This window comes from Thermobia domestica, chromosome 18 (genome assembly GCF_964235325.1).
Source record: "Thermobia domestica chromosome 18, izTheDome1.hap1.1, whole genome shotgun sequence".
NCBI classification, from domain to species: domain Eukaryota; kingdom Metazoa; phylum Arthropoda; class Insecta; order Zygentoma; family Lepismatidae; genus Thermobia; species Thermobia domestica.
In genome coordinates, this window is record NC_137471.1 from 101,998,240 (window position 1) to 102,017,469 (window position 19,230).

The following is a 19,230-nucleotide window of genomic DNA, read 5'->3' on the forward strand; positions in this document are numbered from 1 at the left end:
TTCAAAACAACATTACGTGTTTTATAACACTTAATTAGTTTTACCTGTATTAGTTTTACCTGTATTATAATAACATATGTTATTATAATGGAAATTTTATTGAACAGTTATATTGTTTATTTTCCTTCGTTTGGCAGTCGGGCTTGTGACATGATGTTGGAATGGCAAAGGATGGCAAGGTTGGTAATTCAATGGGTATATACTTATTGATACAATGATTTCACAATCGAAAACCGAAAATGAAATCTTTATAAGTTTTACGTTCCACGGATATGCTGGCTAAAGGAGGCGGTGATGAGAAATGAATTAAAAGGTGAAATGAAGGAAGTGGGAGGAAAAGGGAGATCCCCGAGGAAACCCACGCACGCAGTGTTTGTCCACCAAAAAGTTCACTTGGTGCGAGTTGGGATCGTACCAGGGACCCCATGTGAAAGTTCACAGGTGGAAGCTCTACCATTGAGCCACCGCGGCCTCAGGCGTGCAGGATAGTCTAATGTTGTAACAAGAGTTAATTATAATATAAGAAAGAAAGAGTAACGATAAATACGAGTTCGTTCAATTATATAAAAATAACGCACGCTTTGGCTTAAAGAGCTCAAAGGCTCATCGTAGCAGAAACAAACATTTCCATTAGATTTTAATCTGCGAAAAGTCAATATACCATGTTTGTTGCCAAACATTCTTCAAAGATCCTGCTTTACATTGTCCGGAAGCCTTCTCTTTCGCCCAGTTAATCGTATCTTTCTCCTAAGCTTTTTGAATAGGTCTTGGTGACTTAGTGCGTATTTCCCATACAAGCAGCGCGTCATGCTTATCTTATACGTATTAACTTTGCTATTTCTAGTACTCGGTGACCTGTAGTTGTTGTGAAATAAAAGCTTGTGTAGCGTTTTAATTCACCTGAACGTTTGCCTGTTTCGTTCCAAATATTTTTATCAACATTTTATTTTCGAAACCATGCAGTTCCCGTTCTTGTATTAGTGTTATGGATCAACTTCAACATTCATATAAAATTGACTTTAATGTTTTCAATATTTATCAAGACAATAAAATGTTTTACAGTGGGGTAAACTTTTTAGTACATAAATAATAACTACATGACAAAAATTAAAAATAGTAATTGTTTATTACTTAGGATTGATAGCTAAAAGGAACAGCAGTGCTTTCTCAACATTAGATGCAAGCGAATTGACGTACGAATTTAAGAGTTTACACGATTCAGTTTATTAAAAATGCTTCCCTCTCTGTGAAGGTCAGCGACTTGTTTTCCCCTTCTGCAGTGGTAAGAGGTAGGGGAGTTTCCTCTCAGGTTGCCTGGAACAGACTTTAATATTGGTTGGTTGATCTGGAGTTTCGGTCGTCTATACCGGGTCTCCCACGCCAAAGGTACTTACAGTAACTATATAGTCAAGAAGTTCTCCAGTAACGAATATACGTTTTTGAGGTCATTAAATTTAGGAAAATCAGTAGGCAGGTCACGTATCTAGAATGGAAGAAAGTAGGAACTCTTTCAGAATTTTAATTGGAAACCTAATCGAACAAACGCACTAGGAATACCTAGGTACAGATGGGAGGATAATATTATAATGGAATTCGCAGAAATATAACTACAAAATAGAAATGGGATCCAGATTGCTAAGCAGTGAATTCAGTGGAGAGTGTTTGTGAACACGGTGTTGAACCTCCGAGTTTCATAAGCAATATAGCAGGTTGTCTAAAAGTTAGTGAGCCTTTGGAGGTCAAGATTTGTGAATACATTAATTGTGATTTGAAAAGAACTTTATGAAACGGCATATACATGATTTTGTTCTATGATATTCTGCCATTTTTCTGGCAACATCACAATCCCATCTATAATTTCTGAGCTAAAAAAAAAAAAAAAATGGCTTTCACAGACCTCTCTTGAAACTAACAATACTATTCAGAGAATTATGCAGACACTGAAATTACAATAGCCTGACGGTGTCAGATCCGGGCTGTAAATGGATGTATGAGGTCTGGCATTCTCGAGCTATACGACACCCTTTCTTTTGACCAGTTCCCTGCGTTCCGTTTTGAATTGCTATCTGAAATATATCGGCGGCATAGCTCGTATGTACAGTGCAGTTCCAATCCCAACAACCACACAGCTCAATGTGGACTTTTAGCTTCGACCACGATCTTTTATCTCATTGTTGTATATTATCCACCTTTCATCATTCATGATCAACCACTTCAAAAAATAAATAAATAAATAAAATAAAAAAATAAAAAAGTTACGTTTCAGTAGAGATTCGCAAATAGAAATTCAGTCGAGTTAATGTTTTTGAGTCTGATCATGTGACACCCGAACGTCGATTTTGTTTTTGTAGACAGATTTCTGCATATGGTTTATCACTGTTCGGTAATATATGTCCAAGTTATTGACGATGTCATGACTGCTTAAATGCCGATCTTGCTCCACTTTTACTGTGATAGGGTGCCCATCGCAAGGAGGGTCTTGGACACCAATTTCCAGAATGAAAGCGATTGAACCATCTTTCGACTTGCTTTGATAACGTATCTTACCCATAAACAGCAAAAATTTCTTCACGAGCCAGCGCATCGTTTACACCTTTATCGAAATAAAATTGTACAATATAACGGAGTTTTGTGGCAAGTTCAGTTATATTCATGGCGCAATACCGTATGTCTAAATTATTCCAAGAATTCCAACAGTTTTTCTACATTACTTTCAACTGTCAAATGACGATAAGCCTGACCCATTGCGACTCATATAGCCTGAGATGATGGCGTCTCTGTCATACATAAGTTTAGGGGGACGACTGAAAAAAAAAAAACTTCTAGATCCCAATTAAATTTACATAAAAACTGTGAGGTAAACGTGAAACTATTTTAACTAGTGCGATCGGATTTCTATCTGTACCAGTATAATTAACCATAATATTATTTCATTATTGGTTGTTCATTTGCTACGTATTTAGAAGCTTTTACACACTATCATCATTAGCATACTTGCTCTTGATTTAGGAATTAATATTTTTCAATTATTTCACATTGTCTTTTCATCCCTATTAGCCCTAATGCCCCTCATTAGTTTAGCGTTCCAATTAGCTAAATTTTTCTATTCTTAAAATACAAATTTAGTAGAACTCAAGTACAATATTTTTTTTGTCGTCTCTGCTTTTCAATATTTCTACGTTTCTGCTGCGTATAATTCAATATTCAGTATTTAACTCCTTTCTCTAACTCTTCATTCAGTAACTTACATAGTGTGCTTCTCATTATTATCACCACACTTATCTTAAAAATATTTCACCACATTTCTCAGGTTATTTTTTTATTAAGATTTGATTATATATCTTCGTTAATATTGAAACCTAAGTATTGGAAACTAGCCTTTGTTTGGTCAGACTTCTACAACTATCACAGGCTCAATCATCAGCTACCATTGTTTAAATTTTTTCCATACTGTTTTCAGTTTATCTTTTATGCATTTTGTTAATTTTCGACTGAATTAGCAGCAGTAGATCAAATATATTAGTCCTTCTAGTTTCTATAAAATTAATCTGTTCCGAAATAAAATTCTTAACTATTTTAGATAATAAATAATGTCGCCGAAAGGCAAACTTTTTGTCGAACACATCTTTCAACTTCATTATCCTAATACATTTCTTGTATCCCAAGTTTTAATGCTGGATTCAAATGTGTTTTCTCTCTCTCTCTCTCTCTCTCTCTCTCTCTCTCTCTCTCTCTCTAGTTTGACCTTTCATTTCATTCCAAGCATCTGTCAGATTACCCTCATCAAACAGTTAGAAGTCTTTTCTCAATCAATGAATACTAAATACGTTTCCTTTTCTTTGTCTGTCATCGACTTTATTCGATGGAAACTAATTGCATCTTGGTGCCATATCTCCTTTTAAATCATTACTCTGCAACTTTTTTCTTCTTCATCTATATAAACTCTCATATTCGAAGCAGAATTTTTGCTGCGTGTGATGTGGAACTAAGTCAAGCGTTTTAAAAAATGTTAAGGGATGTGTATCTGTTCTTAGCATGCTGATCTTAATTTGGAGGTCCCAGCATGCCGGCCATTATAAATGGGAGGCTGATAGTAGTATCTGTAGAGGGCACACTACTAATATGAACGTTATCGAACAACGAGGCGAGTACAGTTGAGTTTATCTTTCCAAATTGATACCAGTGAACGTCTTAATCTTCGAGCGTAGACATGTACCGAAGTAGTGAGAGGCCGGATGGTAGCTCTGTTGAATTGCTGCTTGCGTGTCATGTGTGAGTGGTTCATCGGTGATGTGCACAATGGGAGGGAGAGAGTTCCCATAATCGACGTGCCCTCTTTAATGCCTCCGATACTCCTGGAAATACGGATCGTTCGGGCCATCCTAACGGCGGAACGGCGATCAACAGTACAATCAGTGCTTCGTTGATTCCGCGATCATTATGCATTCTATTGTTGAAGATTGATCTACTATTCTGCCTTAGTTTGGCACGATTACTACCTGATCAAAAAAAACATTTTCATGGTACTGGGAGAGACTGTAGTAGGAAGGCGAATGGAAGGTGGTTATATTCAGCGATTTAGTTTCTGTGTTAGACACACAGATGATTCTGACCATGTATCTAAACTTTCAGGTGTAAGGAAAAAAGTCTTCTTATTTGCCATATAGGACCCACACTTCGTTGTCTAGTATTTTGTAAGAGAGAGGGGGAAATAATTTACGTATCTCGCTCGTCTCTGATTTTCATTCATGGGAGTATTGGGGCATGTCAGTAGTATCGCGTGAATTCATTATGCCATCACTACTGTCCTTCGGCCTTATCGGGGCCCTTTCTGTGATCCTATCTTCCAGCAGCGTATCGAGCATTCCCATACCACTAGCTTAATTCAGAGTGCTCTACAAGGTATAGCTAGTGATGTGCAAAAAACAGGGAAAATATTTTTGTATTTTCCCTGGGTTTAAACCAGGGATTTTCCCATTTTGGGAAAATATGAGGGTTTTTTTCGTATAACGACGAGAAAAATATATGATATCTTTTATCTACACTTGGACAGAAATTCAGTAGTGTTAAGTCGTTGGAGCAAGGTAGTCACGGCGATGTACGGCCTTGGTTCTCCAGTCGAAATTACGGGGTCACTGTCATGAAACTAGGTACATTGCTTGCCAGTGGCACGTTTCCAAAAAAATAAACATATTCTGCAGAAATAATCTGTAAGTTCCACTACAAAGTAACGGGCAAAATGTATGGCTCTGTCATTGATCACCTATTATGCCACACCACATACTCACTGTGAACCTATGTTGATGCGGGTGTAAAATAATTGCATACAGATTGTCCGTATGCCTACATGGGTGTTGTGGCTATTGAATATCCCGTCCTGGTGAACATTGCCTCATCGGTCTACAAAACCGTTGTTGAGAAATCTTGAACGGCAAGACTTAGTTGTACATATATACCATTTGCAAAATTCCATACGCAGGGTAAAGTCCATGGACAGTGCGGTGCAAAGTTCGGCAATTTGTAAGGTGCAAACCCTTCTGAAGGACGTGAAACACGTTGGTGAAACACACTTATAGTGAATTTGATTCAGAAGAACAATGATATAAGTGATGATGACAGGACGGCCTCGTATCGCGTCCAATGCGTCTTCAAACTGCTTCGTGCTTACAATGTGAGGTCTTCCACAATCTCATGGAATAGTAGAGAACCATTTTCACGCAATTGAGCATCGAAATCTTCGAAAAAGATATTTGTTGGTAGTCGCCTGTTGGGAACACGTTCTTGATACAAACGCCGTGCTATACCTGTGTTTGGTGTGCTCCGTAAACGAGATGCATATCAGCAAGCTGGTGGGTACTTCGCCGCTATCCTCTTCGAAAACTGACAAACAACGAGGGGAACTTCAAGAAGTTCTTGTTAATATTGTTTTATTTAACTTCGAAAAAGTCATGTAAGAATACAAATTATTAGAAAAAATAAGATAATGCACTAGTGGAGACACACATAAGGACACAAGAATATTTTATTATACAAACTATCAACGGAGAGTCAGAGAAGTTTAAAATAATTGAAATTCAGTGTGAACAAAAATAGGCTACGCATTTACTCAAAAATGCTGTTGAAGGCAATTGTATTTTAATCACTTCATATAGTAAAGGTATTGTAAAATATAAAAGACCTGTGAAACTGTGTAATTGATTTTCATTAGTGGGGCACTGTTTTGCCTATCGTACCCCCTTGTTCACGAATCCTGAAACTGGTGGTGGGGGCATGCAGATAGCCGTCGTTCATTTCGATCTAAACTTAGCCCTTAATCTGCTGTATTTTCCATGAGGAATTACCGAATGTTACGAGTCCCTTGCGCGCTTGAAACTGGGCCTCAATTGCTGGAACATTGTATTCGTCAGATAAGACTTTGTCTTCTTGTAATCCAATTGCTATCTTTATTGTTTCTTGCGTTATTGTGCTTTAAACATGGTGTGCCGCGATTTTCAGACAACTTTCATTCGCAAACCGTGCCGCTTTCAACATTTTATCCTTGTTTTTATCCGTAGAACCATATCGCAAGCGTTGTAACATGTTTTTACACGCGCTATGCAGGATGGTACTGGATAGGAAATGCAAGAAATTTCCAATAGACATGGGTCGAAAGCGGTACAGTTTTCACGTGAGAGGCATTGAAAAAGTGATGAAGGTACTGTTATAATTTCGAATATCTTAGAAACGCGGAAGGATATTGCTTTTGGGTGAAAAGATCACACAAAAAGTCTCACCCGACAGATGAAATAACTTATAGAGGGTAGCAGAGTGCTCGACGCATAATAGAGTTTCGTAAAGACAGGTGGATAATGCACACATGTATTCTCTCTCTGTGAGATCCCCGTTGCACATCGACCGCTTGGAGAAATGTTACTGAACAGATGTCTGGGTGGCAGATTCGTAATGTGTATCCAATACATACTAAAGAGCTGTACAAATGTGTTTATGAAAGAAATCAGCCCTAGAAGCTGCTTTCTGATTACCTTCTAAATTCGTAATGGTAGTATAGTTGAAACGAGAAACTCAGCGTAACATGTGTAGGAGACGAATTTTGTAAATTTAATTAATCAATATTTACTTTCACAGTAAACTATTAAGTTCTTCTACAAAATATATTTCCTTGATATAATATGTCTACGTTATCCCCTTACAAGGTACATCAGAGGATAATAAAATTCGTGTTTCACAATAATAATAATAAGTATATTATGCTTTACGTCCTGTTGTGAAAACAAAGTAATACACAATAATGGTTGTAAACATCTTAGTGTCAGTAAGGTATATCCTTCTCAAAATCATTTATATTTAATGTATCCTTTATTTTTGCGCTGTAAATATCGTGTTGGTAGGTGTAAATTGGTAATGATTCACAATGGTAAAGGTGTAGAAAGTCAGTAAAATAGGCGATTAAAAATCATGTCATTGTTATACTAATGGAGAATTATAAGAAGAAAAAAAAAACAAAACATAAAAACAAGTATTCTTGCCTCTTTGCAGGCGAAGAAGTGCTGGGAGTTGACTATCTGCAATGGGCTGCCAGCACTCTACCACATTCACAAGCAACTCTAAGAGTTGCTGTAGGGAGTCCAGTTCACACGTGCCCTAATTGTGGCCGCACTTACAAGTTCCGTTCCACGCTGAAGCGACACCTGACTTACGAATGTGGAAAAGCTAGTAAGAGTTTTCAGTGTTCACACTGTGACAAGAGGATATCACGATTGGACAATCTTCGGACTCATGAACTCACACATAGAGCACTACCACTCCGCATTGAAGAGACTAAAACGGAACCAACATTAGTTTTGCAGCCGTATCATATGGTATCCTTCGGATCTAGTGCTGAAGAAGAAAGGCATGAATCCAATTCTTCTGTTCCGGCAATGATTTTAGGAAGTCCTGTAACAAATTCACAAGAAACCTCCCAATCGTTCATTTTAACTTCTTTGCTAAGTCGTGACCCATTGAACAGCAGCTCACAAGATTCACAGAATAATTTCGAGTAGCACATAAGGGATCTGGTATTAAACAGTGTACAGGACGTCACAAAATACGTGGTAGTAAAAGCATTGGTCACTAGAATTTACTGTGCGTTCAGAAACTTGTACGTCAAGAAAGTTCTTACTTTAATGCAGTTCATTGTGTATATGATGATTTTTCATTCTATAATTTATTGTATTTTTGATGCAAAATATTGAGTGAATGCATGAGTTGTTCAATATTATTGAAAACGAACTAGTGGGAAGGTTAAAGCATTTGAACTATTAGCATTTATAGGACTATGTTCTGTTTCTTTCATTTCACTACCTTCTTCATTACTTACAAAATGTATGAACAGAAATTAACAATGTAATTGAATTTGGCAAAAGTACTTGCTTACGAAATCTATTATGTTCTCTGAACCCTGCACATCCGCTGTTCTTGGAATATATACAAGCGTTAACGTAAAAGAATAATTAGAACAATATAAAATATTCTTGAATCATATTTACTTTTAAATGAAATTTGTTAGATATTATTATGAAATAATTTATCAAGTTTATTCCTTGATCATGTTCCAATCTGTAGATATGTAGCGTTCTAAGTTTTAAATAAATAGTATCGAAATTGTGTTGTAAGTGCTGTGGTTCCCTTTAATAATGTGGTCTGTTAAAACATAGTAACACTGTAATATTATTTAAATGCAGATTATATGTGATGTTTATTTCAATCAAATTTGTTCCATTTGCACAAGAAAAGTAGTGCTGATAAATTTTTCGAGTTAGTTTTGGTTATTATTTAGAAGAGTAAAACCCAATATTCTGCAGGCTCAAAGTAACAGGTGAACCGTAGAATTTCAACTTACTCAAAAATTTATAAACTTGTTATTGATAATTATAGGGATGATACACAACCAGCAATTATGAATTACCTGCAGTGCAAGCAAAGTTCAGAAGACTCTCGTGCAAATACACATAGACGGTTATCAAAGTAATAGAGCACCTGAAATTGGGAAAACATCTGATCCCCGGTTTGGCAGCGATGAGACGATGACCCCAGCGGCGAGTTTTTGATCTTGATGTGTTAGGACAAATCTTGTACTACATGAGGAGTGTAATGGCAGTTTGAATCAACTAAGCAGATGGTGATAATGTAAAAATGGGTGACTTCTCTGATTTCCTAAGGGGGACACTTTCGACGCTCATGAGTTGCAAGCGTGACGAAAGTGGCAAGTGTAATGGGTGTGTAGCAAGGGACATTATCTAAGCCAGCGTTTCCCAACCTTTTTCAACTTGCGGCACACTACGGGTGTAAGTTAAATTCTCGCGGCACACTTACAGATATTATTATTATTTGCAAATATAAGATACTATGGGTTTTTTTTTCTGTGATTACTGATCTCCTTCTCACAGAGATGAAAGCTCGATCACTAGTTTTCCAGTATGCTAATTCATTATGCTTATTTTTTTATTCTAATTTTAAAATAGAAAACAATTGCAATGAAATATAGGACTCAGATTTTTAAAAAATACGCTTTCTTTTTCGAAAACTGTACCCAACCTTTCACTAAGAACGAAGATCACTAAATAACGAACGAACAAACAAATGTCTTGAACTTTTAACTTTGCTGTTTTAACCAAAACCAGTGCATATTATTGCAGTCACACAGCTTGCGATGCATCGAAGTCAAAACACAGCTGTTGAACAAAGTGTTGTTCTGTCATTCACGTGCGAATGAGTGTTCTACGAACGTTCATTTGACGCGTATCGTACAAGCGCTTCCATTTCTCCGTGTTAGTATGACTCTCAATTTAAGCGTAACATAGCAGCTAACCGTGGAAATGTGTACGAGCCGAAATACTGTCTGCTACACAGTAATAGATGTAGAATAATATATTACAATTACAGTAATTTTTTCCATGGTAGAAATTTATAGTAATGTGAAATACAAAAACATACATTTTTCCTATGTCTTGTAATTTGGTTGCTATAGAATTAGTAATTTTGTTTCCTTTTCCTCGCGGCACACCGGTTGGGAAACGCTAGTCTAAGCTGATGATAGCCTACAAAACCCACGGCAAAACGATATTGGGGAAGAAAAACAGTGATTAGAAGAAACCTCTCAGTGTTAGGTCCCGCCAAGCATTTAAGCGGATTTTCACTTACAAACTTCGTGCGACTGCTGTGCAAGTGACGGAAGAATTCAAGCAGCACTTCCTACAACCTATGTCGATAATCACAGTCCATCGTTGATTATCGTGACATGTACATACGGGGTCGGGTTGCATAACGCTTTAGCACGACGCAAGTGCCAAGAAAATGCAGCATAAAGCGCTGGTAACTGGAAACGTGTAATGTAGTTGGATGAGTCATCGTTTAGTTTGTCTTAAACCACGGGCCGTCTTATACATATTACAGACGCCTAAGAAACGTATGATCCGCAGCGTCTCCTCCCAAACATGTATCAAGGTAATGATTCTGCGTTGCTGCGGGCCGCAATATCGTTTTCAATGGGTTGTGTACTAACGCTTACTGGTTGGTGCCCGTGATTATGACGTTCCAGAATGATAATGCGCTCATTCATACAACTGGAGCTATTGCGGCGTCATTTTGGGAACATCGGGATGAAATTGAACACTCCCCTTTCCTGCCGAATCCTCGATCTGAACATAATTGAACAGAAGGGGGTCCGTTTGGAAACCAGAACCCAGCTCAGATATCCTCCTCTCAAGGAAGTGAACAATACTGCACTCAGAATGGTGTAATAATCTACTTGCTGTCATTCGCGATCAATTAGCCCAGTAAAAATAGACCTGAAGGTGGAAATTTGGAATAACAAGCTGCAATTTTCAGCATCAATTGTACTATATATATGAACATACTAAAATGAAATGAAATCTTTGAGTTTTACGTCCCACGGTTATGCCGCCTAGGCGAAAGGAGACGGTGATTATATGAGAAATTAATGAAATGTTGGAATGAACAAAGTGGGAAGAAATGGAAGAACCCCGAGAAAACCCACGCAAACCGTGTTTGTCCACCACAAGTTCACTTGGCGCAAGCTGGGATCGAACGAGGGACCCCATGCACCAGAGGTGAGAACACAGTAAAAGTCTCAAGGAATTCCATTTGAGGAAATAGATATGACGTCATCAATATGCCTGTCAGCCGAACTCCTCTCTCAAATTATAACTATAAGTCATTTTACAATAAGAAATTCGTTTTTGCGCCTTTTATGAGAGAACACATTGGAAAGGGTTTTCTAGGCTAAAGTGTTTTTATTTGTTACCGCCATTTTAAAATATAGTGTCATGAAGTGCAAAAATGTTTAATATTCTCAATTTTATTTTTGATGTTTAAGATTAAATATCTTCGTAACTGCTATGAATTCCAAAAACCAACCTGAAACAACCATTATTGTGTACTTCAAGAGCTTTCCAATGAGGTATGTATCATTGATGTATCTTTAAAACTAATGTAGCTAGTAGCTTTTATATAATGGAAAGTGTAATACATAATTTTCCGTTACACCAATAATAGTGATGGCATCAGATTTAATAACTTAAAAATTTCGAGGAATTTGCAGCAATATTCTGAGTAGATTCTATTAATATCTTTATAGTTATGGCAAGAATTTATGGTTATAATTTTGTTACAGTAAAAATGACATTTTAATTACAGTTGTAATACAGTAATGGAAGCTTCCATCTTCAGGTAGGCATTATAATTTAAACATCTACCTATCAATAAGAAATTATACTACATTAACCATTCAGCTCACTTTTAATTACAAATATCGATTGATAAATCACTTCATCAATAATTATAATACATTTTAAAAATAAAAATACTAAATTCTCAGTTGTAGAAAAAAATCTTCATTAAAGATCTGTGTTTTAGGGAAAGCGTTATGTTCTCATTTAATTCTGCGACGGCGATAAGATGGTTCAGGAGTCTCATTTTCAGTTGCTTCTTTGTCAACGGAAGAATGTAGATTAGCTAAGTCTTCCTCTTCTACCACATCACGATTACTTCATCCATAGTACAATGACTATAAAAGTTGCTGCATATAAGCTGATGTTCATCTGAAGTTGCAATCTTGTTTCCAGTCACATGATATATTTAAGAGATCATCAGACGCTGGCTTTTGCTGAGAAGAACAGGTTGAAGATAATTTCCCTCTTTCTTCCGACTCCATTCTGTTAGATCTAGTTTCACACCTCTCCAGTGTTGTATCCGGTAATAGGGCCTGAATGAATGTTCCCTTGTGGCAGCAGATGTTGGAGGGAGGTGAGTAAGATTGAAATCGACAATAATAGGTTGATTCTCATATAATTCTCATATGCATCAAAAATCGCTTTTTATTTTATGCGTCATTAGAATTCCCTGGGTACATTGAAAATAAAAATTCCTCTCCTGGAAGCAAGTGAATTATGACAGGTAACCAAACTGTTAGAAACATCCACTGTTCTTTGTAATTAAACCGTTTCTGAAATTTCTTGAAAGGTTTTCTTTCCTCCAACTTTCCCCCAACTTATATCAGAACCAGTGATCAATGAAGGAAAAGAATATACTGGTGAACTTGTCCTTAATGTTTCCTGCAGAAATTTGGAGTTAACGATCTCTTTTGGGATTAAATTTGATCCAGACGTTAAATAGAAAAAAAGTCTTTAGGTATGAGGACAATGAGAAGTACCAGATCTGTATCCTGGCCAACAACTACCGACCAGTCTCCGCTATTTGTGATTTGTTCTGGTGTTTTTATAATTAATACGTCTGTGTTACCAGTAACCTGATGAACAGCTACACTAGCTTCGTGTAAATGTGGGGTGAGCAGATTTACAAGACCTGTCTTGTTATTAGCATTTATAAGAAACTTTCTAGGTCACTTTGAATTGCTGTATCCGTACTTGTGCCTTTGCTTGAACGACGAATGTGTTCCATGTAGTTTAGTGAGAACTCTACATACCTATCAAACACTACCGTTGAATTACTGTGATATTTTACCATAATGAAGAGAACAAAATCTTTAAAAATGTCATCAAAGGTATCTGTTCCTGCCTAATATAATTGTGAAACAGGTGTCCTCCATCGATTATGTAGTGGATTTGACGGAAACTCAATGTCAGACTGTAAAATTTCTAGCTCTTTTATCAGCTCTGATTTATTTCCTTTCCTCAATATATGTTTATCAAATAAAGCAGGTGAAAGAGTTTACAACTCGTATCTTAAATAGTTTACAAGTTCTTCATTGCTTCTGTCAATGCAAATCATGCGATGGAATAGCAGGTTTGAGTTAACTGTTTTTAGCCTTTATCCAATAACCATTCTTTGCAACAACGTGTGACACTTTCATTTTTCCATGATAAACGTACGTCACTGTAAGGTTTTCTTTTCATTAAAGCAACAGATCTTTTCCCTTCTTCAAGACATTGTCACAATTTGCTTTCTCACTTACTATGATACCAGTAGTTAGAGATGCCGGGAGCACGGTATCCCTTTGGAAAAGGTTGTGTAACCAAAGCCAACCAACAAATGCTTCAATATCTTTCATATCTTTAATTTGGACTTATGACGAAAACAAAGGAAAACCTGCAAATTTCCCCATTGCGTGTATAACGTTGGCAGTCAATGGGGTTGACTACACTCATTTTGCTAGGACCATTTTGCAATTCTTCTCCCGTGGATGAATCCACCAGTAATCTTGAGATCGCACCAGAAGTAGGCGCTTTACCACTTAGCCACCAGTTCGAGTATCTGATTCATTGCTCACTTTGATGATTTATCTTTCATAGCACAACATAAAACTGAAATAATTAAATTATATGTTATTAATAAAAGTACGAAGAGTACGGGAAAAGGCAAGAGCTATTTTAATATGAGAAACTGTATTATTTGCATATACTGAACACCGAAGTTCCTCGAGTCCATTTTCATTCATTATAGTTTCTATAGCTCCTAGATTAATATCACATTATTTATTCCAAGATAGTGTAATATAATATCTTTATTTATGCGTGCATGTTAAATTATACGTAGTTAGCGGAAGCATGGGCGGCGATTAGGGGGAGCAAAGGGGGCAATTGCCCCCGCAGTTTTTTGAAGTAACCAATTAATCTATATAGTTTCATTTGGAAATGTAACGATTTTGTATGTGTTACTGATTAATAGGAAAAAATGCTGCCATATAATATTTGCTGTTGCGTGAATACGTATTGGTTGTCTTCCCGTGGAGTAAAGAAAGCTACAGTAATTGCGTTTTAATCGCCACAGAAAATAACCCCAAAAAATAACCTATTGGAGCACAATTTCAGCATACTTTCATTTCTTCTTACAAGGGCTCGATATGTTAGTGAGCCGCTTTGAAGCTAATCGAAAGAACATTATGCAAAAGAGTAGGGCCTATTTGACAAGTTATTCTTTAATTGCACAAAAATTGACAGTTCCTAAAATGTCTTTTCTTTTTTCTAAAGTAAGGAATATCGATTAAAAAGAGCGTGATAAGAAACAACTTCTACCTTTTCCATTGTTTTGTAGTGTAATATACGAGTGAAGTGTTGTGTTTAAGGATGTACGAGTGTATATACAATAAAATTTAGTAAATTGAACATAATTCTAGGTTTCAAGTTTATTTTGTATAACTGAAGTGTGGATTGATTCTAAGTATTGTTGTGTTTTGATGTGCTCCAAGAAAGTGAAAACTGCAACTAATGGCAACGAACATATTTCAAGAAGTTGCAAAACCAAAAAATATTTCTTTAAATGTCGTAGCTTATGCTTGTAGTATTTACTGCCTTTCATTTTCTAAGAGTAATAACATACTTTTAATAGCATGTGTGGAATTAAATATTAAGTTTTTCATTAATCCTCAGTTTCAACATAACTTTTGCAAAACAAGCATCATTATTCATTACTATGATTAATATTATCCTTTCTATTTATTTGTTTTGCAAATTTATTAAATAATCTGATCACACAATTTTCCAGACAAAATTTTAAGATGTTCATGAGCAAGGAATCAAATCTCTTCTTACACTTTCGTTGTTTAAGAGTACAAAGGGCTAGTATCTACTTGCGTTGTTCTTCTCAATTTACTTAATAAACTATTATATACGATATACGGTATTTTAACTGAAAATATAGTATCCTATTAGTTATACAACCTTTCGTCAAACAAAATGTTAGAAACAACCATGAAAACTAACACTTATATACAAATATTCAGATCGTGTCTTTCCCCCTCACTTTTAACGTCCAACCGCCGCCACTGAGCGGAAGGTAGAGGCCTTTACTACTCTGTTAAAAGTAATGTATCCCAAAGTGTAACCAGAAAATCTTGTCATAACTAAAGATATTATGGAATCTGTTCAGAATATTACTGCAATTTCCTCGAAATTTTTAAATTATTAAATCTGATGCTATCACTATTATTGATGTCACTGAAAATTATGCACTATATCTTCCATTACATAAAATCTGTTGTTTACGTTATTTTTTAAAGATACATAAATGATACATAGCTCATTGGAAAGCTCTTGAAGTACACAGTAATGATTCTTTCAGGTTGTTTTTTGGTATTTGTAGCGGTTACGAAGATATTTGAACTTAAATATCAAAAACAGCATTAAGAATATTCCATTTTTTGTACTTCATGGCGCCATATTTTAAAATAGCGGTAACAAATAAAAACACTTTAGCCTAGAAAACATTTTCCAATGTGTTCTCTCATAAATGGCGCAAAAATGAAGTTCTTATTGTAAAATGACCTATAGTTATAATAGTTTGAAATTTGAGAGACGAGTTCGATTGTCGGCCATATTGATGACGTCAGATCTGTTTCCTCAGATGGAATTCCTTGGGACTTTTAATATGTTCATATATAGATATAGTAGGATTGATGGTGAAATTTTCAGCTTGTATTCCAAATTTCCACCTTTAACCCAATTTGGAGCTAATTTTACTGTACTACATTATGATTTTTTTCCACGTCGCATCAGAGCTCTTTTGAAGGCAAGAAGTGGTCCAACATCGTATTAATCTGGTAAGTTGCACTTTTCTCAGGTATATCTATTATTTTGGTAACCTCTACATTTTTGCTACAGCAACAAAATCTACTGTATTCCTATTTATTAATATTATAACTACAAGTAAAGTTTCTGAGAAGGGTGTTAGGATTTTGAGAATATGTTGTTTTAGCATTTGTAACATTTTTAAAAGTAAATATTTTTAGTTTTTATTCAATTAAACTGTGTACAGAACAAAAAAATATGTAAAAGGCATTCTATAACAAAATTAAACACTTTATTCCATTATTATGTTCTAAATTTGCCCTAAAAATAACAGCCAAATATAATAGGAAAATAAGTTTAGTATGTAGGGATAGCACTAGTTCGTCCGTTTTAAAGTTGAGGAACGTTATTTTTTGTTTCTCTTTCAAAACAGTAAGTATCGTAATAAAAAAAAAAAGGTATGTTAAATTTCGAAATTGTAACTTGTGCAACAGATCGGAAGTTGCCTACTCATACCAGACGTTGAATTTTTAAAAGGACATTTCCAGACAAAGGTCGACTTTTATGAAAAAAATGAAACTGCAAGCATGCACAAGTGCAATACATCATTTAAAAGATAATTTCATATAGAATCCAGATCAAAACAGATTAATTAAATACAATTTATATTTCACTGTCAAATAATGCTAATTAAATAATAGATTATCCAAATGACTAAAACAAGCAAACTGTATACTGAGTTATAAACCGATATATAGAGGGATCAACAGCAAGGTTTTGACCAAAATGTATTTCACTGATGCACTGTGTTTAGTACTTCATAAATCAAGTAGTAAAATGAATATAGTGTATTTAATATAATTATCTTCCAAATTAAATAAGTACTATTTACATTTGTGTATTGGCAACCGGAATAGATAATATACCAATCGAATTCATTAAAAATATGGGAGACAAGGAAAAGAAATAATTGTTCCGACTATGCAATGAAATACAGTACATGAAACAGGAGAATAGACAAAAGACTTCCTGAAGACTATCATGATACCGATGGCTAAGAAATCGAACCCAAACAGATGTGAGTGTTATAGAACTATTAGTCTCATATCTCATGCAGCTAACATTCTATTCCGAATATTGAACAGAAGGTTATATGGAAGAACAAATGAAGAAGAGGAGGAGCAGTTCGGGTTCAGAAGAGGTAAGGGCACAAGAGATGCTATTGGATTATTAAGGGCGATCGGTGAAAGATTTATAGAAAAAGGAAAAGAGGTGTATATTGTATTTATTGATCTAGAAAAGGCTTTTTACTGCGTGAATTGGGAATTGTTGTTGGGAGTTCTAACGAAGATAGGGTTGGAGTGGAAAGATCGAAGACTCATAAGAAACTTATATATGAACCAACAAGTAAGTGTTAGGATAGGGGAAGAACTGACGGAAGAGAGTGCAGTTGAAAGGGGAGTTTGACAAGGATGCTGCCTCTCGCAAACACTATTTAATATATATCTGGAAGAGATAGTGAAAAAGAGTTCACATGATGATGACGGCATTTCGGTAGGAGGTAGAATGATAAGATGCATAAGATTTGCAGACGATATGGCGCTTGTTGCAGAATCTGAAAAGGAAATCAATGAAATGATAGAAAACCTGAGGATGGGCTTTGAAGAATATTTGATGAAAATGCATGGTAGAAAGACAAAAGCCATGGAGATTGGAACGAAGAGGTCTGTATCAAATATAAAAGTGAGAAGGGAGAAAATAGAACCAGTGAACAGTTTTCGATATCTGGTTAGTATTCTTAGTAATGACATGAAGTGCGAACGTGAAATAAAAGCGAGGATAGGAATGGCGAAAGAAGCCTTTAGGAGGAAGAAAAGTCTGTTTTGTGATACCTTGAATAGAGAGTTGAGAAAAAAGCTCATAAAATGCTTCCTGTGGAATGTTGTACTGTATGGGGCGGAAACGTGGACATTACATAAAAGTTTTGAAAAACGACTGGAAGCCCTCAAAATGTGGGTGTGAAGAAGAATGGAACGAATTAGTTGGGTCGAGCGGTAAACGAATGTGAGTGTGTGAGAAATGGTGGGGGAGAAAATAACACTTTTAGATATTGTTATGAAGAGGAAGAGAAACCGGTTGGGACCTTGCCTAAGAAGAAATTGTATCATGAGGGACGTCCTAGGTAGGAAAGAGAGGAAGGGGGCGAAAGAGACTACAATTAATGGATGATATAAAAACAGAAAGATCATACGTAAAGATGAAGAGGTTAGTGGAGGACCGTGGAGCATGGAAACTTCTCAGCTGCTGCAAGTGACCTGCCAGTAAGAGCAGAATACCTATGATGATGATGATATTTGTGTCAATCTGGAACGTTTTGCATTTTTAATGTTACGTAGCTTGCCTCTATGTTTGTGAATTTATAAGTATTTCATATTTTCTGTCTCCTTTAAACAGTCGTTCAAATTAGCCATAGAACTTTACTGTAGCTTCTCCAATAACCGAGTAAACTTTGTTCCGCACTGACATTAAACTGTGTCTAGGACTGACCAAGCGTGTGTTTCGGACTCTCAGATTTTTTTTCCCTGTCTGAACTTATTTTTGCTCTCTAGTCTCAGAAATTCTACCGGGCAAACATCTAGCTTGTACTTCAGAGCTTTTTATTTATATTTTGAGTTTTGTTTGATTTGTTTGTTTGAGTTTTATATTATTAGTACTTATGACCTTTTTAGCAGCATATACATTGTTCAAGGAAAAGTATGTAAGATGTCATATCTGCTTCAATATTCATTGAACTTAAACCAAAACATGTGTTTCTTCAAAGGGACATTCCTCATAATGTTTGTGTTTGTCGTATCCATGAGAACATTCGTCTACGTCTACAGGTTCTTGCATGGAAAAAGTGATTCCATCTTCTCACTTTGGTGAATTCATTGACAGGATTGTATGCTCCCGAAACATTGAAATATGTGTGCTTGGAAACTGTCCAGATTGTCCTCAAAACCTCTTTGAATTTGTCGAAGCAGGGCAGCTTTGTGGGTGGGATCTGTGGGAAAAAACACCAGCAACAATGAAGGAAAGGCGCAATGACAGAATCCAAAATCTGCTGGATGTACTGACTGGTGATGTTGCTGATTTTTTAAGCCATATTTTCATAAAACTTCAACCAGTAATATATTTTGCTAACAGCAAAGCAGACATTCCTCCT

General features: G+C 36.0%; 1 protein-coding gene across 28 annotated transcripts in view; it reads left to right on the plus strand.

Annotated features, from left to right (window-relative positions):
- The window catches only part of LOC145674949 (uncharacterized), a 768,948-nt gene that overhangs the window by 259,932 nt on the left and 489,786 nt on the right, over window positions 1-19,230 (plus strand). The window contains exon 5 of one of the 28 annotated variants that reach the window (XM_081745218.1): window positions 7,537-9,598. The exons of the other annotated variants lie outside the window; for them this stretch is intronic. Coding sequence (XP_081601344.1) covers window positions 7,537-8,042 — 506 coding nt within the window. The 3' untranslated portion in view covers window positions 8,043-9,598. Of the gene's footprint in view, window positions 1-7,536; window positions 9,599-19,230 lie in introns of those variants that run through there. 28 annotated transcript variants of the gene reach the window in all.